Raw genomic sequence first — 26,223 nt, 5'->3', positions numbered from 1 at the left:
CTGTTTGATCTTCCTCTTCTTTTCCTTGCTGGTCACCCGACTCCTTAGCGTCGGCTAGATTGTGTTAATCCTTATGACCTTACTGGGGTGGTTCCTTAGCGGTGTCTCGATCTTCAATTATTTGGATGGCACAGCTGCGATGAACTCCGTGCAGTGACCTTCTCTCACGAGTTCTTCAAGGTGTGCTTTCCAAGCGAGGCAGTTGTTGGTAGTGTGCCCGTGTGTCCCATGGAAGGCACAATATTTGCTAGTATCCCTCTTGTCTGGATCTCCTTTCAAGGGTGGCGATCTTCTTACCCAAGGTTTGTTTTTCACTTGGGCTAAGATTTGATGTATGGGGATGCTGAACTTGGTGTAGTTCTCTCCTGCTGCAGCGTCTCCTTGTGGGTGTGACCTGCGCTTATCCTTGTTCTTGTTGCTAAATCCATCGCTTCTTTGACCTGCCCGCTTAGTTGGTTGATCTTCCTGCTTAGTAGACTTTTTTGCGGCGATTCGATCGTCATCCCAGAGCGCGTGGCGTTCCGCGTCGCGTAGACCTCGCCAAAGTTTGGTTGGAGTGATAGTCACTCGCGATACAAGTCGTGTTCAGCTGGAAGGCCTTTCTTGAAGGCAGATGACGCGATTCGGTCGTCACATCCTACAATGTTGGCCTTTTCTGCTTTGAATCTCTTGATGTAATCTCGAAGGGATTCGTCGGACTTCTTGCGCAGGTTGTACAGGTGGTCAGGGTTCTTCTTGATCTTTCGGTAAGAGGTGTACTCTTTGGTGAAGACGTAAGCCAACTCCTTGAAGTTGTTGATCGACCTAGATGGCAGGGTGTGGAACCAATCTTGGGCTGCTTCTCGCAAGGTCACTATGAATACCTTGCACATCAACGCGTCGTCGGCCTTGTGGAGGATCATGACACTTTTGAAGTGTTTTAGTCGGCCTTGTGGAGGATCATGACACTTTTGAAGTGTTTTAGGTGGCTCTCGGGATCGGAGTCCCCTTTGAAGTGTGTAAACGAAGGCGTGGAGAATCGCCGGGAGCAGCCGCTCTATTTTGGCGGTGAAAGTTGTGGAGTTTGCAGTCGATCTCCTGCGTGAGTGCATCGTCGAGGTTCCACCAATCTTGAGACCTCGAAGTCCGTCATTCATAAGCTTTTCAACGTCCTCCATACACATTCTGGTCGATCCGTTGGCGACCTTCGCGATTCGGCGTTGGTGACCTCCTCCCGGGTCAGTGAGGGTCGACATCCTCATCTGCGCTGCCTGGCGGCGTGTTGGTGACTGCGCTTGCGAGAGATTCTCCATAGCTTGTCGACGCGAGCCGTTTCTTCGTGAGTGAGCAGCGGAGCGTCCTTCCTCGTGGTCCTCATTGTGAGGATTATCCGATTGACCACTCTGGGGACGTAGCCTCTCGTGAATATTCGTGCGAGTGGACAGTTGAGCGTCTTTCTTCACGACCCTCGTTGCGATGGTTGTCTGATTGTCCTCCCTGGGGGCCTAGCCTTTGAAGTACATTTCCCTGCGGTCCCAAGCGGGCGTGGACGTCAAGTCGTGGGCCTAGCCTCTCGCGCATGTTGTTCCTCGAACTTAATCTGCTCCGAGTGGGGCTCGCGGATGCCTGTGACATGTCGGTAGGCCGATCAAGTTGTTGTCCCTCGCCTTGTCTACCTACTCCTGCTTGACCTGTTGGGTACCCGTTGAGCTGTCTGCCGGTGCGTTCGTCCATCCTTCTCTCTTCGCCTAGTTGTCCAAGGCCAAGGTTTTGAGCCAAGCTGATTTGGTGGAGGAGTTGCCTCATCAGATCGCTTTGGTCGTCCATTCTCTGAGCTAGCTGGTCAACTCTCAGACTAAGGTCTGCTTGACTTCGTGGATCAGGAGGAGAGAAGTGTGTGAAGCCCAATTGCACACCGGCTAGGGTTTCATTGGAGGTGTCTTGCGCGGGAGCGTGTGTCGAGCGTGTAGGCGATGAAGGGATCGCTTGAAGTTGCTCCAAGACCGGGCCTAAGTCGGCGGTGGTAACAAGCCCACCTTGATGAGAGGTTCCACCATGTTCGGCGGTGGTGGCCGGTGCGGTGGTGAGAGGTGGCGGTGCCACCATGTCGATTGCGGGACCGTGGGTGGAGTGGCTTTGGGCCGTCGCGGATTTAGCCATCGCGGCGGTTTTGCCTTTAGTCTTCATGCTTCCAACCATGGTTGTTTGGAAGGCTTCGTTGGATTGGAAAATAGGAGGAACAGATTCCTTGAGCACACGTTGAGTATAACTCGTGCTCTCAATGAAAGCACCAATTTGGAGGGAATGATTTTCCCCACGAGAATATTCGTCAAAGATTCCTTCGTCTTCCCGCTTCTCTTTCTCCCTGCAAAACAGATCGGAGTAAAAGGACCACACCCGGGGGGTGTTGGCCAAAGGCCCTCCGATGCCTAAGTTAGGTAAGGTATTTCAAGGAAAACCGGGTGGCCGGAGCCGTGTGTGGTGGCTGGAGCCTTGTGTAAGGGAGAGAAAGAAAGTGGTGGCTAGGGTTTGTGAGAAATGATTTCTGCAGAGTTTCAGTAGGAATTTAGACGTACCTCCACTCTTGTGTGTGGCTATGCTTTTATAATGGTCTTAGAGGCTAGGGTTTCAGAGGAATAATTCCGTAGATAGAAGGGAATTATTCCTCCCCTTTTTGGAATTAATTTGATTAATTAGGGATTTGATTTATTATGGTAAATCAAATCCCTAATTGTGGTAGGTATCAAATCAAATCCTAATTCAATTGGGTAACTCCTCATTTAATTGGGAATCGTGGTAATTAACCAAATCAAATTTTAACCCAATTAGGCAACGTTCAATTTAATTGGGTAATCCCCAATTAAATTGAATAACTCCCAATTAGGTTAATTAATTCCCAATTAGGTCAAATAATCCCCAAATGGAATGAATTATTTGACCTAGGGTTTTGATTTAATTTGGTTACCACAATAACAACCATCTATATATACAGATATATATATATATAACATTTTCTTGAATATGAGAACATGACATTGATAAGGACGGTATACAGGATCTGAGTGTACAAGAGAGCTGATCATACTGTTTTAATAAGAGCAAAGGTTCTTCATCACCCTCTTCCACAAGTTCAGAGAAAACTTATCGAAAGTTCCTAGAAGTTAACACCTTCTATTCATTCATGCTTCCCTTGATCCTTAACTCATGAGCTGCATCTAGTTCAGGTTGCGTTTTTTAAGTCGGTTATTTAGTATAATATTGACATATTGGTCGTCAACTGCTTTCTTGTTGACAGAGTTTCTTCTATTATTTAGTTAACGTTCTTTTCGTTGCCCTTTATTTATTTCAAACAACCTCAAATTCTATGAAAATAATTATGTAAGTAGAAATAGAATGTACTTGCCCACTCCTACGGGGACTGAGGAATGTATGGGAGGACCGCAAGTAGCTCCTTCTTACAAGTAAAGCCTTAAATATTAATATCTTTGCTATTTTGGGTCATTCCACTTATAAATTCTTATAAATATACCACCTCATTAGCCAGTGTTACATTTTGTGTAGTTCACGTACTGTTTTACATTAGTTCATCCATTCTGTGAATTCCTTTCTCTAGGCTGATGCTCCCATGATCAATCGTTTTTTTCGTAAGTTCTATTATTTTCAAATAAAAAGGAATGTTGTTATTTACTATAAATTTCTTTTAGAGTTCTGTCAATGCATGAGAAGAAATTAAAGTTGATCTGTTTGAGTGTGTCCAGAACAGCTTTGTTCATCCTGTATCGGTGTTCGCATGGAGATATTTTACATAGGTTCCTCCATTTGGCCTTAAGTTAGTGAATGGAATTCTCACTGGCAATATTTGATTTAAAGGGAGGATGTGTTTTTCTCCATTTAATAAAACCAGAAATACCTTTCTTCTCCTTCTGTGGTATACCTTGATAACTTTTTTGTTTACATCAGGAAATTCAGTATGTTTACTTCTACAGGTTTAAATAGAGAGATTCCAAGGATGATGACAAATTCATTAGTCCTCTTAGTGGGACTTGTGTGCCTTTGCTGCTGTGCAGAAGGGACAAAAGTAAAAATAAAAGCACAGCACATGAAATACAAGAACCCTAAAGAGAAAATCAATGTTCGCGTAGAGGACCTTCTAGCCCGGATGACACTAAAAGAAAAGCTTGGCCAGATGGCGCAAGTAGACCGTGGAAATATCACAGCCAAGGTCATGAAAGAGTACAATATAGGCAGTGTACTGAGTGGTGGAGAGAGTGTGCCGCGAACGCAGGCTACTGCGCGGGATTGGATAGACATGATTAACAAGTTTCAGAACTGGTCACTTGCAAGCCGGCTTGGAATCCCTATGATTTATGGCATTGATGCAGTTCATGGCCACAATAACGTTTACAAGGCCACAATGTTCCCGCATAATGTTGGACTTGGAGCTACCAGGCAAGTGATTCTTTGATGCATCCAAACCCAAAACCAATAGAAGGAAAATTAAAAAACATTGATGACAAGTATAATCAAAATGGCTTTGAGAATTGAATCCTTACCTATGTAAATCCTAGCTCATTTTCCCATCCTCCCTCATCGCTTGTGCTAGTAATGATGTTTCGAATTGTATATGACAATTTCAGGGATCCAGAACTTGTGAAGAGAATTGGTGCTGCAACTGCTCTTGAAGTTAGAGCTACTGGCATTCAGTATTCATTTGCACCATGTGTTTCAGTATGATTTCCATTCATTGAACAATTAATTTAGAGAGAAGTTGCAATGGTTTTCTAGTAATTGAAGCATGGAATGGTCTTTATCCCATTCCCAGACTACTTGAAAGAAAAAAAAAATCTTGGAGCTTATTTGATGTATACAATGAATAGGTCTGCAGAGATCCGAGATGGGGTAGATGTTATGAGAGTTTTAGCGAGGATCCGAATATCGTTAAACAAATGACTGATTTCGTAATCGGATTGCAAGGTGAAATTCCAGCTGGTTCACCAAAGGGCGTTCCTTACGTCGGTGGAACGTAAGTAAAACTGATATGTGTGTTTAGATGATGAACTTTTTAATGTCACAAATGTTTTACTCATTCTTACCTTTCTTCTCTCCGTAAAGTTTTTCTTTATGAAATATATGTAGGGATAAGGTAGCGGGTTCTGCAAAACACTATGTGGGTGACGGCGGCACTACCAAGGGCATCAATGAGAATGACACTGTCATTGATTGGCAAGGATTGTTGAACATTCACATGCCTGGTTATCCCGAAGCCATAGCCAAGGGTGTAGCCACTGTCATGGTGTCCTACTCCAGCTGGAACGGAGTGAAGATGCACGCTAACTATGACCTCGTCACCAAATATCTCAAGGACACCCTTAAGTTTAAGGTACAGAGCAACGGTAAAGTTCATTAAAATTCGAAGAGAACTATGGTTAACAAATTTATGCATCGGATTTTGATCACCAAAATGATGTGGCAATGTTTCATTTATCTAAACTTGTCAAGAACACTCTTCAGTTCAAATTGTTGTGAGACTACTATAGAATGAGATTCGATAAATTGACACGAATGAAGCACTAACTACCGTGCTGGTGTTCTTAATTTTCAGGGCATTGTCATCTCTGACTGGCTGGGTGTTGACAAAATAAGCAATCCCCCCTTTACAAATTATTCTAACTCAGTCCTTCTTAGTATTCAAGCTGGTCTAGACATGGTCGGTTGCTATCTTATCAATGCAAAGAAAAAACCTAATAAAAAAGAGAGCACTCTTCTGATACTGGAACTGCATTGTAATGTTTTACAGATCATGCTTCCCTACAATTATATAGACTTCGTCAAGTTTCTAACTGAACATGTGAACAACAAACGTATTCCCATGAGTCGTATCGATGATGCAGTTAGGAGAATTCTGTCAGTCAAGTTCATGATGGGTCTGTTTGAAAAACCCATGTCTAGTTATGAATATATTCCCCGGCTTGGATGCCAGGTTTTGATCACTCACACTGGAGCTTCTAAAAAGAATTTTGTGCTTAGAATTAGAAAAATGAAACCAATAACATAATTTTATTGAGGTCCTAAAATGAATGTTGTTCATGATCAAATCCAGGAGCACAGAGATTTGGGAAGGGAAGCTGTAAGGAAGTCACTTGTCCTTTTGAAGAATGGCAAAACACCAACTGCACCATTGCTGCCACTCCCTAAAAAGGCCAACAGGATTTTAGTTGCTGGAACTCATGCCAACAATTTGGGCTATCAATGTGGTGGTTGGAGTCTTACTTGGCAGGGAGTTAGTGGCAACAACCACACTGTTGGTATATATATTTACACATCTATATATATCTGCTCTGTGTCTCTAAATTCTGTTCATGGTTCACTCTCTCATTTGTGTGATACAGAAAGATTGCACGGTGACTTTTTCGGAGTGTGAATAAAGTTTTCAAAAACTTTAAAAAAAAAAACTCATGATCCTGTTTTTGAAACAGGAACCACCATCCTAGGTGCCATAGCAAGTGCAGTGAACGAGACCACAGAAATTGTCTTCAGTTTAAATCCTGACCCAAATTTTGTCAAGGCAAACAAGTTTGATTACGCCGTAGTTGCTGTTGGTGAGCTTCCTTACGCTGAGACAAAAGGGGACAGCGTAAATTTGACAATTGCAGAACCAGGTCCAAGCATTATCACCAACGTATGTGGCGCGGTCAAGTGTGTTGTTATTGTAGTATCCGGCCGTCCAGTTGTGTTTGAGCCCTACCTTTCGTCGATGGATGCTCTTGTGGCTGCATGGTTGCCTGGAACTGAAGGCCAAGGAGTGGCTGATGTTCTGTATGGTGATTATGGATTCACTGGAAAGCTTCCTAGGACTTGGTTCAGGAGAGTAGATCAGCTCCCTATGAATTTTGGTGAAAAAAATTATGATCCCCTCTTTCCCTTTGGTTTTGGACTTACAACGCAGCCGGTTAATAATGGCGCTAAGCCAGGTCGGGCGAATTAGTAGTGTTATTATATCCTCTCTCTTTCTTGTCTTCTCATTTCATGCCAATAAGCTGGTGGTGATTGGCAGAATGGCTCAGCCATACAATTTTGGAAATTCCTTTCGTTTTGTTTTTTTGGTATTACTTTGTTATTGCTTATTTGCATATCTGGAGTTTTTGCACTCAGGTCTTTCAACTCCCATGACTCCAATGTGTCTTGGTTTTTTGTTTTTTTTTTTTTTTTTTTATCAAAAGGAAAGAACTTCGTTCAACAGAAAACGAAAACAAGTAGTAATGAAAAGGATGCAAAAATGTGGCCTCGTTAAAATTTTGCCTTTAAAAAAACCCCAACGGAGGAAAGTCAAGGAAAGAGAGTCAGAAATAATTTAAAAGAAAGAATCAGAATCAGACATTTCCATCAAATTGCTCGTACAAACCTTCTGGAATCAAAATGAGAATCATGATGGTTCCCAATGAATTAAAGCTTACTCAAGTCACTAACGTTTAGGGAATTAGATTGAGAGGGAGATGGGTTAATATGCTTTTATTGCTGGGTGTGGCTATGGCCCAACGGTAACTTCGGTTTGCAGTGGTAGAGGGTTTGGCCATATATTGGCCTTGTGATCAACTTAATGAGTTTTTAGCTCTTAACTCAAGCAGTAGGGTGGCACTAGCTACTAACTAGGGCACCTCACAGAGCTCTCTACTACAAACTAGATACTAGATTTTAATGGAGCTTGCCATCTTCCCGGAAGAATGTCGGGGGCTGGTTGGAGCTAGCAGTACATTTCTTCATGAGCATGGAGGTTTTAGGGTAGTGCTATGGCTTATCCCTTACCCAGTGATCACTATATATCCTCCCTGTCTCATCTGTATGGCCTTTGCTTTGCTTTACTCGGACTCTGAATGCAGGTTTTGCCAAGTTGGCGACAGAAGTATTTCTCATGAAGTTATTAGGGGACGAACTGAGCTTCAATAAGCCACATCTCATTGTGGAGGAACACTCATAAGCTGCAAAGATTACATACACACCCTTCATTTTCCCCCTCTGCTAACTCTAACCCTCTTTTCCCTCCTTTAGGAATCGATTGGAGTAGAATGATGAATCTATTTCTTCACCTCGTTGTCAAATCTTGGAGAACAGCAGGAAATATGAGATTACAATATATGATTCGATTAAATTCCTGAATAATCAGGACTACTACTTACTTTTTTTTATCAGAGATTCAAACTTTTTGTTTCACTTGATCATTTACCAACTAGGTCAAAATTAATCAGAGAACAATTTTTATTAATCGTCATTCACTATATATATATACATACATATATATATGCTTGCACAAACGTGCTCAAATGAATTTGCATGATTTATTTTGTGCAGCAACGTACATCTGTAATTCAACGTTTCATATGAGTTGGTTGTGCTAGAATCAGGGACAAAAATAAATAGTGTCCAAACACATTTTACCAACTAGGGTTGTTGAAACATCTTGTAAAGCTTTCCAAGGAGAATGCAAACAAAATCAGAAACATCATGTAAACCTGAATTTCCTTTAGATTATATAATATGTACCAACAACAGAATCCAATTTCTCAGGTTCAAAGTGGCATCCATGGTTTACAAGTATTATGTGCCCATGGTTCATACTTAAAGAGTAATGCAATCTTATACAACAAACGGCAAATGGATAACGCTAGTGGTTCAGCATCTACAGCAGCAAAACCTACTTTGTACAAGATCTGACTCCACTATCAGTGTGTAAATTTAACAAAATGCAAATTGATCCATCGTTCTTTATCGAGCCTTGCTGGAGGGACCCCAAAAAAAAAAAAAATTCAGATCCTGAAACAGGTCATATAAGAATAAAATGACAGACGGCTGCAAGCCTACTTTACTAAGTGCAAACAATTACAAAAGAACTCAAGGTCTTATTTTCTTGTCTATGTTTTTGTTTTTAAGACTCAGGAATTGTAGCATGTACCCAAAATAACCTAATCAACTTCTTGAAATACCAATGAAATGTACATGCAAAACTTGTCCTAACCTTTACTCTGCATTGTGAGACTGGTCATGCTCGATGAAGTCCAATGCATCTTCCTTCGAGACAACGTTGACACGGCTCACCCTGTTTTTATGTTCAACACCATATATTTTGTCAGAAACTTTCACAAGCTCTGGCCGGAATGTTGTGGTTATAAATTGAGTATTTGCCATGTCTGCCAGGCGCCGGATCATATCTATCAACAGGTAATTAAGGAACTCCTATGACGGTAAAATTTCCAACAGCAAAATATAAAAAAGATAAGAAAAGAAGGCACCCATTACCTGCATCGAAAAAAATTAGCATTCTGAATATGGAAAAAGCCAAATATCGTCATATGCAAATGAACAAACACTCACAAGGCACCGACAGTTAACAGAAACTGTATTTCAAATTAATCCTGTCATCTAGAACTCAATACACCAAATATCCAATCAAATTACATAGAAGTCTTATATTTTCTTTTTCATACAACCCTCACGAATAAATCATAATTATGAAGACACATGCAAGCAAATAGACAAACTTGCTACCCATAAAGCAATAACCATTTATGCAGATTAATCGTTGGAAAGGAGGTTGACAATTACAACTACAAATGGAGACACACATTGGACCAACATGGAGACACTTCTTGGCTGGCATATGAATGCTTCTGTGGCATATATTATACTTGAATGACAGTGAAAAACAATTTAATATTGTGAGAAAGCAACAAAACACAACAAAGAACAAGAAACCGACATAAAGGATACTTCCAACAGCTGTTCGGTATTGAGGATCCAGTGCTGCATCTATTTCATCAAAAAGATAAAAGGGAGCAGGATCACATCGCTGGATGGCAAAGATAAGCGTTAGGGCAACAACAGTTTTCTGACCCCCAGACAACTGCTTCATCGACTGAGTTTCCCCTTGTCCGGTAAAAGAAACCTGCCACAAGGAACCAAAAAGAGCAATTCAAAAAGCATTTACAACCTTCAACTGAAAACATCATAACATTTATTTTGTAAAATTTGACAGTATTGTAAGGCTGGGTTTAACTTGCAGTCTCACAAAAGGAGCACATCATTTTTCTAAGTAAATTATCAATAATTCAGCTACAAGTTTTGCTTGCCACTTTTTTTATTTTATTTAATAACTCAGGGAGATATTTTACCCCACTTATCCCCAAAGGCACATGTAGACCCTCAAATCCCACTTATAAATTATTAAATTACAAATTCTACTTGCCCATTCTTTTCTTTTCTTTTCTTTTTTCTAATTTTTGTTTTTTGGATACCTCAGGGAGATCTTTTACCCCACTTTATACCGAGGGCACATCTAAACCCTCAAATCTGAATAGCTTGGACAAACAATAGTGGAGGCATTAGTTTTTAGCAAAGGAAACTGCAGAAAATACGTGCCTTCACTTTTACACCAATATATTTCTCAACTCTTCCCTCTAAATCCGCTTCACGTGGTCCATCCTCATCCTGATCATCATCACCTTGGTGACCATCCTGTGGATACAATACACATATTCAAGTAAAATCATATGAATCTTATCTACGCATTTAAAATAAATAACTTTCAAGAAGACGATACCTAGATACTCAATCTAGTTATGCCTCTCCTCTTTTGATGAAAATTAATAGAATGGGAAACGTTTATTATGTTCTTGTTAACGGAAACCAAAAATAATTTTCTAAAAGAACACTTAGATGGGTCTGAGTGTCAAACATCTCAGGCAACTCATCTAACAGCTATATAAATAATATATTCCTTCAGCAGATGCTGAACCAATAAACACAAAGCATCAAGCTAAGTCCACACATCTTATGATTAACTATAAAGAATCCAGTCCAACAATAAACCTTTTTCTTCATCATAACAAGGTAACCATGGCCACCTTGCACAAGTTCTGAGAAAACTTCTCGAAAGTGCCTAGCAACACCTTTAAAAGTACGTTCTATTGATTCATCCTTCCTTTGATCCAAAACCTGTATAAGTTCTCCAATTTTCTGCAAAATTCGAAGAAGTCATGTCAAAATAACCAAATCTTAGCGAACCATTTAATGAAAACACCAACTCAATACAACAGATCTCACAGCTTGATACCTCATCACCCGCATCCAGCTCAGCTTGCCTTTTCTGGAGTTCTTCTCGTTGTTCTGTAAAATTTACATATTGATCAAGTGCTTTCTTGTTGACATGACTAAATTGTTGCAGCTGCTCATTGCATCTGTGCAGCATTTTATGCAATTCTTTGATACTCCTTCGCTTATACCTACCATTGTCCAGTAGAAGAGAACAAATAAATACCAACCTACCCGACTGTTACATCTTGACGTAAGAAGGAAAAAAAAAAAAAAAAGAACCTAGCCAACATCATGCATCAATGATGAACTTTCATAATAGAGGTTGAGTTACAGATTAATAGCCAAAAGGATCCAAACATAACAGCTCTGGCTCAAGTAACAGGTGGTGGAAATAGTTTTTTAGGTTCAAATCTTGGCAGAAGTGGTAAAAAAATCTAAAGGGTGCAAATGGTATCAACAAATAACAAAACCACAAAATACCCAAATAGATTTATGAGAATTTGGAGACCTGAACAAATTCCAGATAGTGTGTGCATAAAATATTAATATTAATTATTAGGTAAAATAATTCAAAGTATGGACAGAAGCAATACGTTTCAAAAGCATCTGAAGACAATGGACCCAATTCCCTGATTTTCTTTGAGTATTCTTCTTGTTTAGCAAGAAACATATTTCTTTTACTCAAAAGTTGCTCTAGCTCTTTGGCTTCATCCTGAAGAGTCCTCTCATAGTTGTCTTCCAAATTCTGCGTTCACAAGTGATCGTCTTAGCAGCAGCAACATGCATTTAGAATCTAACAATATAATCACTTTTACCTTTAACTTAGTCTTTTCATCTTTGATTCTCCTGAGTTGCTTTGACTGGCCATCTATGCTTTCAGAAACTCCTGATGAACAAAACTGTATTAAAAAAACAGGAGCAAAACTTAAAATTTCAAAACTGGAAATTCAAAACAGCAGATCAACGCCCTCACTTCTGAGCTGCTCTGTTGAATCTTCAACCAACAATCTAGCATCATTCAGTTCCTGACTCTTAATTTCAGCTTCACCATGCAAATTGTCAGTCTCCATGGTAGAGATTATGGCCTCTAGTTCTTGCTTACGCCTCTTAAGGTTTGTGGTTAAATTAGTCTCAAGCTCTGCCTTTCTTGACTCAGTCTATGAGATGCAAATGAAGAGAGTAGAATAAAATATTCAGATCAGAACACGGATACAGTGGAATACTCTAAAAATCAATTAACTATATTTCACTAACCTCAATACGATCTGTCTTGCATGAAATAAGCTTCTCTTTAAGATCTGCTATTTCAGGGTTTAATCTTGAGAGAAGATCCTTCTCCACTGGAGTTAAATGATCAATGAGATCTGTGCCCATTTCAGCCCTCTTCATGGCCATACTGGCTCTAAGCTGATCAATTTGACTCCGCACATCAGCAAGTGATTTTTCCTACAATCAAGAGAGAAGAATATAAGCTCCCCTAGGCACCGCAGGTGATGTCATCTCAAATATCAAAATTACCTTATTCCCAAGAGCTTTAGAAATCAAAATTTTCTGCTTATCAGCATTGGCAATGTCCTGCTTAAGCTGTTCTAGTTCTGATTTGTCGTGGGCTCGCTTAGCATCAATTTTCTGCTGTTCAGTTACGAGATCTGTAATTTTCTGGTCTATCTGTGAGGTAAATTTAGTAAAAACAAGGACTTCTTTTTGTAGGAAACATAAGATTAGATTACTAAGAAAGAAATGAGAAGTAAATTAGAAGGCTAGAATGGAAAAATTTACTGCTTTGCATACATATTAAATAATTTTTCAAAAGGATATCTTGAAGCATAAATCTAATTTTCTCCAGTTCTTCTTCCTTCATGTTGATAGATTTTGTGTTCTGTATGATTGTACACATAAACTTCAATTTTGAACGTCTATGGTCATAAAACCCTCCTGTCATACCACCCTTCTTGCTGACTTGATCACCTGTTAGAGAATAAGTGGTGATTTGTCAAGATTTATAACTAATAATTACAATATTGTGCAACAGATAATGCAGAGAGAATCTGTCGCTCTATCTTAAACCTTCCAAAGTAATGCAGTCTAGACCATCGGTACGAGCAACCTTTGTAGCCACATCCAGATCTCGACAAACAACTGTTCTTGCAAATACCTAAGAGAGATAAGAACATATTATGATGAAAGGTCATTCTTAACATTGTTAGAAGTATTACCACTAATTGTAACATTGAAACAGATATAGTAAGCCATCACGCCTAGCATAATCTTAAGGTGAACCCACTTCAGAAGGTATTGAAATCCAACTTTAAACCTTTCATCTATGTAAAGCATGATACTGATTCACCAAAAGTGAGACCACATTCCAAAAATCTAGGTTCAATGTAGAAAGCATAAAAACAAGAGCAATTACCACTAATTGTTTTGCAGTTAAATATCTAGGTTTCACATTGAATATCTGACTTTCCTGGTACATGAACCCAAACAAGTCAATAAATATAAGTCATTTCATATGTCTAAATCCCAAGTTTATTTTCTCCACCCAAATGCACCAGTACTGTTATGCGGTTAAATAATTACACGCTTTTAGTCGTCTCTTTTAATGGTTCAGTGTCAGAAATATAGGTAGCAGAGGTAGTTACTTAAGAGTTCATAGATACACTACATTTTAAAATGTATAATAGGTTCCTTTTGGCCCCCTTTTGTTGAGTAGCACAGCTGTTTCACTTGATTAAAAATATACTAAACAATAGAGGAACAACACAATAAACAACAAAGATCCACCCTTGAAGCAGAATGCAAAATTTGTGGTTCTACAACCAAGGATTTAACCACATAACTTCTAACAAACACACATCTCAACTACCAAAATGATATCACCAACCAGACATGGACCCAACACTAACCAATGATTTTACAAGATAATTCAGGTCGAAGCTAACCTGGGCAAATGCTGGGTTATAGTTTGGAGCAAACTTTAACTTCTTTAACAGAGGAACCACATCTGAATTCTGTGGATAAATTACCCGTGGAGCCTTCACCCTATTTAGGGGGATAAACGTAACTCGTCCACCCTTCAATGAATTAAGGTGCCTAATTATCTGTGTTGATATTTCATCATTTTCAACCACAACGTGAAACAAGCTGTTCAGAAAGAACAGAAATCAATAAGAGAACAACTGGAAGGCAACGAGGAAGGCAATAGCTAACAGATCATAACACCATTCAGTAATATGGCAACAGCTAAGAGAATGGGGATAGAACGCTTATGAAACTTTGAGCACCTGTTCCCAGCAGTTACTTCAACAGCAGTAAAAAACTTTTCATCGCAATCAAGCAACTCAATAATTGGGCCAAATACCCCAGGAATTTTATACTCTCTGCAAATCTTACGAACAGAATTTAGCCCTCTCCTGACATCCTGAAAGTATTACACACGATGGCAGAAGGGAAAAGTGAAATGTTAGATATAGTACTTCATCCAACTATATATACAGTGAAAAGAGATAAGAAGAAGCTCTCATAATTTCAAGATGCACCAATAAAAAGATATAATCATGATGTAATACACAATCACAACACAATGAACAAAACAAGTTGAATCATAAAGCAGATCAACATTCGTTTGGCACTGTTTAACATAGAAAAACAACTCAAGATTCTTTTGTGCACTTTCACACAAAATAAACTTTAAGCCTGAAGATAACTAAATCTCATGGATCCATGAGGTTCAGAAACAGTTCTGCATCATATCCCAATTTTAACTATAATGAAGGGTCAGCTAGGAATATTGATGCTCTAATAATTAGACTATGTATTATGTTCGCAACTTCATCCAGGAACCAAAATAGTTATTCGTAAATCAGAGTAAATATTTACTTTTCCAATTAATCCCTTGGTTGACCCCGATATGATTTTTTCTACTTGTTAATATTATTCATTATTTTATGCATTCTTGTCTATCAGCACCACTTCAATAGTCTCGAGCTGTAATTAAGATAATGAGGAGGAGGTAAACGGGGAAGAATGACATTCTTCACATCATTATAGACTTCACTCTAAACACACATTGTCATTTTCTTTTCATTAATAGAATTTTGTTTACTCTCAGAAGAAATCATGTCTAGCACAGTGGATGATGTGGGAATTTCTCAATGTAAAGGCATGTTGCCTTGCCCCTTAGCTTAGGAACTATACTGCCTCTTTGACTCATTTTATTCAACACCTTTGCCCCCATCCCTTAAGGAAAACTCAAAAAGATATGGAGAAAAAAATTGCTAAGTGGGATTTTGAATGAGACTTCTGTTGTCTTGTGATCCCCCAGAAGATGATATGAAAATATCCTAGTTAGAAGATAATTTTTTTAAGGGTTTATGTTTAAACATCTATTGGCGCTTTGAATTTTTTAATTCTTTTAACTTTCATACACATGCTATGCTTAATTACAGTATACGTTGAAAATCTTATGCTATGCTTAGCTCACTTCTCCCATTTCTTCAAAACCACATTACATTTAAATCAACATCTGCACTTCGCCCTTTCTTCCTTACAACTTTATAAGTAGTTATTTGTGCTCTCTCGTTACAACTTAGAACTCAGAAGGGAGCCACAATAAAAATTTGCCAAAAGCCATCAACATCATACTGTTCGTCAGCAAACAGCACACATAAACAAATATAGAAAAGTTATGCTCTGGACATACCATCCATGATATGTGTATCAAAAGACACATTTTCAGAATTACTGTTACTTGGGCTCATATATCAACAAGACAACCATGTTTAGCACACCGGAAGTTACAAAAGGTCAAGATTACTCACACCAGGAGTCGCATGATCCAGGCTCTTTTCAGCCTTCTCAACTTCGGTTCTCAGCTTCTCAATTTCAGCAGAAAGTTCAGTTTCATTCCTCCACAGGGACCTAAGACGAGAAGCAAAGAAAAACAATCATATTGGAATGACTATGACAAATTCATCTCAAATATTAAATACAAAAGACTCATACTTGCGCTCATCCTGCAACTTGTCCCTCTGTGACTTATGATGATTGAACCCTGCATGTGACTGAGAGATGAGAGATTCAAAAGTAGCAATCTCTCTTCTTCGAGACTCAATGTAGGCATCCCGCTCGCTCAACTCAGTATTAAGCCGTTTAATTTCATCCTGAAGTTTTTGCTCCTGGAACATATAAGAGTGAGAAATAAATTAAGTAGAAATTAGGTAAAAATAATACAGTATGCAATTTAGAATAGTTTATAAATGCTGCAAATAAAGCAAAGCAACTAGAAACTTAAGCACAAGGACATCAGATGTGGAAGGAGGAATGTCAAGTCACATTCCAAATCAGCAAAGTGAACCAGAAGCCACGAGGCTAAACACCCAAACAAAGCAGTCTAAACAAAGCAGAACAACAAATGATACAAGAAAACTCCCAGGCAACCATCAAACCACACAAACAACATCACAGATAAGAAACACAAAAACAAATCGGAAAAGATTAACTAAAAGTCTAAAACACAACTGCCAAAGTTCGCTGGCCTATGAAACATTTTGGCTTCCGCTAGGTGGTAATCCACATGCAGTTAATTTCCAGGATCTGGTTGTGGTGAAAATTGAGAAGAGGTTGAAACGTTAGACAACAGTGTTTCGGTCTAGAGAAGGTTGGTTTTGATTTAACCAGTCTTAAGCAATGTGCCAATTACCTTTCTCTTTTCGGATTCCCAGCAAAGGTGCTAAGAAATTGGATAATAAGGGCTTTTCGTAGGAAGGTTTTGGTGAACAGAGCAAGGAGCATTTGGTTAAATGGGATATGGGCTCATATTCTCAAGAGAATAGTGGTTCTGGGGTAGGCAACCTGGTGGTTTCAAATGCGTCTTATTCCAAAAAAAAGTTTTGAGAAATGACGGTCAATTCAAAGTGAAACATTCGAATCCAAGAAAAGAGGATATTAATTAAATCCTTATATATAAGAATCTAAAAAAAATATGAACAATTTAAAAAAGAAATCCTCAGCTGGAAGGTGTTTTTAATTCAGAATCATCTGAGAGGAATTTTTACAATAGCCAGGAATAGAATGCATACAGTTCTATTTCTAGTAGTTGGAATTAAACAAGACATACTAAAGTGCCAGATGGAGTACTCGAACTACACCCCTGACATGACATTTAAGGTGCATTATATACTTAAAAAAGAAGCCAGCATACCTGTGCCAAATTTGAAGAAAGAACTCGCTCGAGATCATCAATTTCCTTTTGGAGCCATTTGTCACGAGCAGCTTTACTTGAAAACTGGGTGGCACGACCTTGTTTTTGATAAAGTATGCTAAGCTGCTTCTCACGTTCCATTATTCTATATGCCAAAAGAACCAATTGTGAGATAATATTCTAGCACCTCCGCCAAAGACTCCTCATATGGTCCGAACATATTCCAGTATTTGGACAGACTTGCTTTACAATTTATCTAAAAACTCATGGCATCTAGGTCTTTGCCTTGATTAATCGCAGTGTCGGTCCAATCGGATATGTAATACACTCTACTTTTGATTTGATCGAAAGAGTTTTACCAATTCCAACATTAATTTGAAATTTAATATATCGAAAATATAAATTTTCCACAAGACTAACTACTCCGGAGTAGAAAGACTAGATGAACAAATGAACTTCTTTGTACAACCTACACATGAATATTTTTTGAGAACTATTGAAGTGGGATGAAACAGAACCATAACACACTACTATGTTGATTTTCCTAGTATCTAATATACCATATACATACCCTTTTGTGATCTCCTTTTCCTTCATGACTTGATCCTCATACAGAGGATTCATTTTCTCAAGCTCATCCATTGAATCCTGAATTTCTTTCTGCAGAGTCTGCAACTGTCTCACAGCATCTCCCTGCAAACATGTAAATGCAGCATTCATGTCTGTCATATCACTGGAAACACACCCAAAAAAAAAAAAAAGGCACAAAAAAACAAAAAAGAAAACACCCCTCTGCAGAGGACATAATTTGAATATTACTTTGGCTCCGAAGTTTCCAGATATCTTCTCCTGCAAATCTTTCACATCAAGCTCAAGCTCTGTATGCTTCTTTATTGCTTCTGTTCTTTGTTTTTCTATTGCTTCTTTCTCTTTAGATAAAGCTTGAAGCTCTTTAGTCAGATCCTTCATAATCTTGTCCAAGTCCTTGGACTTTTCATGGGCATCCAGCACACTATTATACATCTTCGTTGACGTTTCAGAAACCTTGTTTCGAGCATCTTCTACCTGAATCAAGGCAAAATGTATATAGGTTTAGGCATAAAGGTCAGCGTTGTGCATGCGTCTTAGCACACAGGGAGAAATTTTGGACCCGAGATATATATGTACAGTTTATATTGAGGCACTTTCATTCAAATTACTTTATTACCATAAAACTGGAGCTTTTTTCCCTTTTTTATTTATTATTCAAACTTCCTAAGCAGAATAACTATCAAAACGCCATTGCCCAACTCTAAAAGATGTAGAGTGAGAATTGTCATTGAGAAGCACAAACACCGCAGAGATAACCACTTGTGATTCAGACAAGCACTGAACATCAAACATATCCGCAGTTGCAAAATGCATAAATTTGTTTAGAAGAATAAAACTGTACAAAGGGTGCGAGTGAATGTAATAGTTGTGGACAATCAGTAAATAACTACTTGTATGTTTACCATAACTTGAAGAGTACCATCTTTATTTTTTTCACTAGAAACGTAGAATATATTAAAAACCCCAGCGGGGCAAAGAAGAGGATGGTAAACACACTAACGTTTGATCATATATATTTTCATCCACATTACAACTTATAAATATACAGTCATTCCACTATGTAAACTATAGTCCTTCCAATCTTTCTTGTAAACAGGTCTCATAACGTGCATTTATCTCCCCATACAACAATAACAAGAAACAAGCACAAAAAAGAGTGAGGGCCTTGATCACCTTTTTCTTCTATTCTACTATCGATGCATGAAATCGCATTCAATTCCATATGCTACCCAATTATGATCCACAAACAGAGTTTACAATAATAAACAAAAGAAAAAAACACTTATCAAATGCAATTTAAACAAAAGTGATGCAAATCTTTTATATGGCCTGGTGTCTAACACTGACTAACCTCTGCCAGTTTTTGGCGAGCATCCTGAAGTTCCTTGTCATAAATAGTGTATTCCAAAGATTTTCGCTGCTTGTCAAGTTGCTGATACTTTCTCAGTTCCTCTTTCTCTTCATCCAATTCCTTTAATCTCTCGTCCAAGTACTGAACAACTTGAATTATCTGCCTTCTTTTGTTTCCTGATTACCAAAGTAAAAAAGTTGTAAGAAAACAAGTATAATAAACATAAACAACCAATCCTTTAAGGACTTGCCAGTTTCCTGCATAATTTTCAAACTTTCTCGACGTCTCTCCTCATACACCCGAGTGCCACCAATTTCCTTCAGTAAATCCAGCCGTTCAGAGTCTTTCATCAGTGTCAATGATGCTATCTATGAAACCGTCCACAAAATGTCAAAACAAAAAAACAACAAAAAAGTCAATCCTCAAGCATACTATTACTAAAACAATAGCAATGAAGTTTTTTTTTCCCGGGTAATAACAATGATGTCCAAACAACTAGAAAAATTGTACCTTTCCTTGCTGCACAACATAATAAGGATTGGAGCGAGAGAACCCAGCACTTTCCAGCAAATTCATGACCTCGGTTTTCCTGAAATGAGGGTTATATTCCATAACCATAGAAAAGGGTTAATTAATCAAAATACGTAATAGACAGCATTCAGTATTTTCGCATAAATATATACACTCACGTGATGTGTTTTCCATCCAAGAAATACTCATCCTTCTTCAAACCAATGGTTCTTCGCAAACGCACTTCCTCCTTATCAACCTACCAAGAAGTGTTGCAAAAGTGAAAATAAGTATAACCCATATAAGAAATTAATCCAAATGCCTCAATTGGTGTTAAATACGTGGAGAAGTAAGCTGGAACCGTGCAAAAAAATGATAGTCAATACAAGCAAGCATGCAAGATCTGTGTGTGTGTGTGTGTGTGAGTGTGTGTGTGTATGTGTGTGTGGCCTCAATTGGTGTTAAATACGTGGAGAAGTAAGCTGTAACTGTGCAAAAAAATGATAGTCAATACAAGCAAGCATGCAAGAGCTCTGTGTGTGTGTGTGTGTGTGTGTGTGTGTACTGGGACACACATAAAACAGCAACAGAAACAGAGGTCATTTGAAAACCGTAAAAGTTGGACCTAAAACCAATTGGAAACTATGGAGAGGCTCATCAATTTAAAGATCGAGATGCAAAGCTTAGAATGCCCGAGGTGGGAATTTAATATTCTTAACACTCCCCTCGAGTGTGGACAAATAAGCCAAACAAGTGGTTTAATTACATGGCCACCTTTGTTTGGGAAACAAAACTTTCATTAAATATAACAAAGACACAAAAATAGTGAACAAGGACTCCACTGCTAAAACAAAAATAAAATACGGAACCAACACATCAAAACTACACTAAGAGAGAAACAGTAACACAGTCATAAGAAGAAACAGGAAAAAAAACAAACAAACAAAACAAACAAAAAAATTAGGCGTGCACTATTCAAAGCCATACTTTTACATCGACCACCTAAATCGAACCTCACATTGGTTCTCCATAAGGTCCCCTGCTTAAATCCCTTTCTCCCCCAGGTACAATGATCTTATAATAGGACCCACTAAGAAAATAAAATAAAATCATTTCCTCCCAAAATTTAAAAAAAATGGCCAAATAGTCCAGATAGTCACAAAGGTGGCAGAACACACATGGTCCGTGTATTAAATGCTGTCACAAACAAACTTCATCCTCACTTTTTGTTTTCCTTTTCCACAGAAAAAAAAAATTATTACTTAAATAGGAACTTCCTAAAAAACGGAAGCCCTCCAATTAGAAAAAGTTGCAAAAGACAGTTTCCCAAAATTCTGTAGAGACCAAAGCACCCAATAAAATAACTGAAATAGAAAATAATATTAAAAAATAAATGTTGTCACAGTTTTAAGATGTTTGCGTTTTGGTCGTTTGGTTGGAAGGACAATGGAGGACTTTTCACGGCTTTAAGGCTGAGGACCTACAAATGTCTGGGATCGATTTCGTTTTGCCCATGCAGCATGACACGTTTTGCCAAGAAATACCACTACTTGTTTTGGCATTACTTCACTTTCAACATGAGTCATATATTGCTAATCCAAAGATTGCTATGTATTTTAACTGCCAATACCAAAAGTTAAACCAAAAATTAACAGCCCTAATTTGACATACAGCTAAAAAGAAAAATCAAGCAGTTAAACAAATAATAATTCTATATATCCTTTTCCAAAAAACCTTGCTGACATAGGCATGTTATGACTTGCCTAGGGCACGGGGTTGTTCACACAAGTCACGAACATGCCAAAAGAAAATATAGAAAGAAAACCGGTCATTGAATCCGCCTAGACCTGGGACTACATTCTTCTTTCTTGCCTTTTCACCTCAACTAACTGGTGCAATCTTTCCCCAATTCACCGATAGAAAAAAAAGTAATAAGCATGACTAGATTAGACTAATGAAAGCAAACCAAGGTTTTCGTTCCTTACACAAGTATGCTAAACTATTATAGATAAGATTTAATATCTTGGAAAAATCTTTCTCAAAGATAGAGACATAGTATCCCTTACATCCCTAAACCTTGATAAAATCAAGGCTTTATCCACATAATAGCATCAACCAAGACTGAATCCACCTAGCAGAGACCGAAGAGTAAACCCTAGTCACTTTGTCGCTCCAAAATCTTTTGGAAAACATGAAAACATGATTTATATTTAAAGAAAAACCATTTGCTGCAAGTGCAAGCACATTATGGTCCTCCTATCATGAGCATCTACACAACCCATGCAACAAGGGGAAGAAAAACATGATTTGGCATCACAGAAGCACATCTACCCCACACAAAAAAATATGTCATAAGACTCAACTAACTCTGAAAGTGATGTATGTTTGGTTGAATGACCATAAGCCACACTAGAGGGTAGCATCTCTCTGTAAAGTTCCTATTTCCACAAGGCAAAAGACAAACGCATACATGTAGAGGGCAAGAAGTAGAGGGATGCAGGGAAGGAAGAGGGAGAAGGAGGGGTGGGGGGTGAGAGGAAACTGCAATTCTTCTCAGGAAATAAACATCAAGCTCATTAAATGTTGCGAGGAAAAAAAGGGCAAAAGGGGGAACCCCTACCACAAGCGAAAAACAAAAGTATTTGGTATGAAACATAATTTTATGACTAGGGAAAAATAAGTTAACAGAAACAGACTTTAAAGATGCAATCAAAAAATATTACCGGGATTCGATTGTCAGCATTATCAAAGACAATCTCCACAAACGCAGATAATACTTGGTGACCTGCCCCTTCCTGTTCAATCATGGCATATATTGCAACAAAAATTGTTCATTAAGCAAATGATTGAACACAATAGCTTCCCAAAAAAAAAGCATTTAGAGAGACATACATGGAGTAGAGCATGTCTATCCTCGCTCCGAAGGTTTTGGAAAAGGTCACTTAGTACAAACCGAATTGCTACAAAAAGAAAATGTTTCGAATCCAACAAAATGTCAAAGAACAAATGTTAACAGCTCCAGACAAAACTATCAACCAAAGGATAAAACAACTGCAACAATCATTCAGTACTTGCTACTTACCATGGAAGAAATTCGTCTTTCCCGACCCATTGGCACCAACTGCAGTAAACATCGTTGAAATATATATGGAATTTTATTAGCGAACATAATAGAGCACACCGTTACAAAAGAAGCAAAGTCAGATACAGAAATATCATTGACTTTATTTCAGAGAAGAAAATCTACTTATAGACATACTTTTAGAAGAAGAAATGGAAAGGTAAAAAATGAATGAACTATACAAATTAAAATTTGCAGTATGATCTCTCTATACAAATAAGATTTGCCCACACACCACACAAGACTCCCAGTAAGGAGAATTGAACCTCTGGTCTGATATTGCTTTATTTCATAAGTTAAAAAAAAAACCCATAATACATGACAAAATAAGGTTACTGTTTGAAATAAAACCAAATAAATAATGTGTAAAAGAAGACTTCAAACAGAGAATGGGAATGGTTGAATGAAGGAGAGGGGTAGCTTCTATTATGCAATTGAGCCATTCAAACCAAAAAAAGTGATGTAGAAGTAACAAGATGTCAAACTAGATATTCCAACTTACACCCATTGTTTAACATCACAAAATTTAAGAACCTAGATAAGACACTTAAGTACATCTTCATATAATGTCCATCACTATACTAACCAAACAAATGGAAATATGGCAAATCATTGACTTGTAATTCGATACTTTAAACCGTTTTAATTGCATTGTTCTATCCATCTTACAAAGAGTATTCCAATCATCTATATAAAAAGAGAATATGATAAGCTTTTTTAACATACAAATTTCGCAAACAAAGAGAACACTACCAGCAGAAATTCAAAACAAAAACCATCAGAAGCAATTGCATGGAAAGAAATCAGTACCAACACAATTAACTTTAGGGCTGAAGGCCTCAGTAGCAACTTGTTCTCTGTAGCTCTTAAATCCTTCAATTATAACCTAATTCCAGAGCCCCAAATATCAATAAAATATTAGATAAAGCTCTAAAAGCAAGGTAAAAGCACTCCACCTATGACCAAAACTCACCTGCTTTATATACATGTTGAAATGACCAGCTCACCAACCTCTGTGAGAAAATGTAAAAGAAAAGCTATCAGAGACTGCCATATACTAATAAGGGCATTTGGTTGCCAGGATTGGACAACTCCAGGATTCCCCTCTGGCCACAGACCAGAATATTAATGAACCTAAAGCAATCATTACTGGAAACTAGAATCAATAGGGGATGTTATTGCATTCAAAAGACAGACGAACCCACGCACACACGCACAAACACGCATACACTTAAAACTGCTATCCAAATTAGAAAGCCTAAGTTAGAGGCTTCATAATTAGCATTGTGGAAGTACTTGTACCGCAATCTAGAAGTAATTGCTTCAAAATTGGGAATTATCAATTCAAACCCAAAAGGGCCGAACAATGCTCAGTGGAAGTAGTTTGCCACTATCCCAAATAATTTTGCTCAAAAAGTTCAGATCCACGAGAAGACAGAAATGAGCTAGCTCGTATGCTCAAAACAACAAGAGCATTTCAATAGGGCTAAAGCACAAACATCTTGGGTCGGACCTCTATGCATATCAAATTTTGTCTTCGAGTGGAAATAGGGAGGGAGAAGAGACAAATGAGTTCTCTTTGAACTCGAACCCTAGCTATCCCCTAACTGTATATGCACCCTATGAAATTAAATTAGCTTCAATAACGAAAAACAAAAAGATAATCAAAGCTCAGAGTTAGTTCTAGGGTTTCAAACTATATTGCTTCTGAATTCAAGGCAAACATTGGAGAAGAAAGAGCGACTGGACTTACCAGTCAGAGCTGCCAATTCAATTCATGAGCTTCACAGAGAGTTGCAGAGTAGAGTGAAGTGAAGAAGCAGAGGATGACCGCAAGTCCTTTGCCCTAGGCGGGGTGCACAGGTTAAACAGCGTGCGCTCACCGGTGACTTGTAGCACAGATCGACGGCAAGTGAAAGGCGGCAAAAATGAAATGGAAATTTTTTTGGAGTAATTTTCGTTGCGAAGTAGGAAAATCGAAAATGACATGTTAGTTGTAGGCTATGGCGCTTTTTGTTTATTTCTTTTTCCTTTTTTTAAGGGAAATTCTATATGAACCATTATTTGTTTTTTGCATCTCATAATCTCTTTACACCCCACTGTATTTTAATAAAATTTCAAATTACTCACTATATCCCATTTTTCTTCCTAAATTGCCCTCATGAACCCCATTCCCTAACTTACTGTGTAAACCCCATCCCATATCATATACCACCCATCGAAAACCCCCTTCTTTTTCAAACACACTCCATCTGATATCAAACCCAACCCCATCCCATATCAAGCCCCATCCCATTGAAAATTCCCTCCTCTTGCAGACACACCCCATCAAACTTACAACAAGCTCCACTACACACCATATCCCCTTTGAAACAGAGTCATCGCACAACCCATCTCTGCAATCCCCATCGCACAACTCATTTCTGCAAACAGAGCCATCACACCCCACAGCCAACACCAAATGCCTCACCCCGTCGCAAACCACCATCGCCTCAGCCATCGCAAACATCCATCACCAATCTGTCAAGTTTTCACAAATTCTTCTAAGAACCAAGGTTTGATTTCAATTTTGATTTCTATATTTACGTTTCTAAGTGTTGATTAAGCCTAGGTTTGATTTCACTTTTGAAAAGCCAAAGTCTGATTTTAATTATTGATTTCAACTTTGTGGGTGTATGGTTCGAACCTGGTTTTAAAAAACTGGATTTTCGTTTCTGTGGATTACTACCGAAATGGTTACATTGCTTCAGTGGTAGTCCACCGAATTTCAACTTGAAATTAATTTTACTTTCGGTAGGTTACCACCGAAATCGTTACCTTGTTTTAGTGGTAGTCCACCGAATTTGTTTCCATTTTTTAGGAGATGCCCACCAAATGTATTTCGGTTTTTTAATGGTACTCCATCGAATATGTTTTCTTTTTTCAGTGATAGTCCACAGAATTTGTTTCTATTTTTTAGTGATCATCTACCGAAGAGAGGTACTACTAAGGCTTCATCATCTCAACCTAATAGACAGCGTCTCACAGCCTCAAAGAGGAGACAGAAAGCGACTCCCTAAGATCACTTTGAGGATACTACAGAGATTGAAGATGTAGCTCTTACTCATGATAGTAATGTTGACGCAAAGGTCGTCGATCTAAGATGCATACAAGTGTCTGTCTATGCGGCCGCAAACCTATCCTTAAATGGATTTAACCAATTGTCTAGTATGTATTCAAGAGCTTTTTGAAATTCATTGAACTTAGACTCAATCTATGGCAAACAACGCCAACATTCCTCCTTCATTTCTAAACCAACCAAAGTATTCCAATCCTCATTAAATTGCTTCCATTGTTTGAGGGTCTCAAATAAGTTCTTGCAGTTTGCCAACACTCCTTTGTTAA

General features: G+C 38.3%; 2 protein-coding genes and 1 pseudogene across 4 annotated transcripts; 1 reads left to right on the top strand and 2 right to left on the bottom strand.

Annotated features, from left to right (window-relative positions):
- Nucleotides 1-563: 563 nt before the first annotated feature.
- On the bottom strand, nt 564-2,178 carry LOC103336341 (uncharacterized). Its single transcript, XM_089044159.1, has 3 exons — nt 1,372-2,178; nt 929-1,036; nt 564-887 (listed from the first exon to the last, which is right to left on the bottom strand). The coding sequence occupies exons 1-3, from the start codon at nt 2,176-2,178 to the stop codon at nt 564-566; spliced, it is 1,239 nt and encodes a 412-aa protein (XP_088900285.1).
- Nucleotides 2,179-3,534: 1,356 nt separating this feature from the next.
- Nucleotides 3,535-7,954, top strand: LOC107880322 (uncharacterized; annotated as a pseudogene). Its single transcript, XR_016123316.1, has 10 exons — nt 3,535-3,623; nt 3,966-4,428; nt 4,617-4,707; nt 4,857-5,002; nt 5,116-5,359; nt 5,582-5,686; nt 5,777-5,959; nt 6,080-6,284; nt 6,456-7,131; nt 7,857-7,954. The product of XR_016123316.1 is annotated as an uncharacterized LOC107880322 (transcript).
- A 522-nt stretch (nt 7,955-8,476) lies between these two features.
- On the bottom strand, nt 8,477-24,844 carry LOC148920683 (structural maintenance of chromosomes protein 3-like). Of its 2 annotated transcripts, none has more exons than XM_089054330.1 (30): nt 24,593-24,844; nt 23,813-23,852; nt 23,650-23,725; nt 22,801-22,839; nt 22,611-22,678; nt 22,442-22,513; nt 19,898-19,977; nt 19,719-19,797; nt 19,459-19,576; nt 19,209-19,384; nt 18,086-18,331; nt 17,838-17,959; nt 17,267-17,411; nt 16,069-16,241; nt 15,885-15,984; nt 14,349-14,485; nt 14,007-14,208; nt 13,132-13,219; nt 12,883-13,032; nt 12,583-12,734; nt 12,319-12,510; nt 12,038-12,221; nt 11,880-11,950; nt 11,658-11,809; nt 11,084-11,252; nt 10,840-10,986; nt 10,390-10,485; nt 9,742-9,916; nt 8,990-9,182; nt 8,477-8,752 (listed from the first exon to the last, which is right to left on the bottom strand). In XM_089054330.1, exons 2-29 carry the CDS (start codon nt 23,825-23,827, stop codon nt 8,992-8,994), a joined length of 3,615 nt encoding a protein of 1,204 aa, XP_088910456.1. In that variant the 5' UTR covers nt 23,828-23,852; nt 24,593-24,844; the 3' UTR covers nt 8,477-8,752; nt 8,990-8,991. The 2 variants fall into 2 exon arrangements, with proteins under 2 accessions (XP_088910456.1, XP_088910464.1); XM_089054338.1 differs by having other exon boundaries at nt 8,651-8,787.
- Between the last annotated feature and the right edge of the window lie 1,379 nt (nt 24,845-26,223).

This window comes from Prunus mume, linkage group LG1 (assembly GCF_029339155.1).
Source record: "Prunus mume cultivar Tortuosa linkage group LG1, ASM2933915v1, whole genome shotgun sequence".
Classification (NCBI taxonomy): Eukaryota; Viridiplantae; Streptophyta; class Magnoliopsida; order Rosales; family Rosaceae; genus Prunus; species Prunus mume.
Note: the sequence above shows the minus strand (reverse complement) of the source record. Positions and strands in the feature narration are given on the sequence as shown.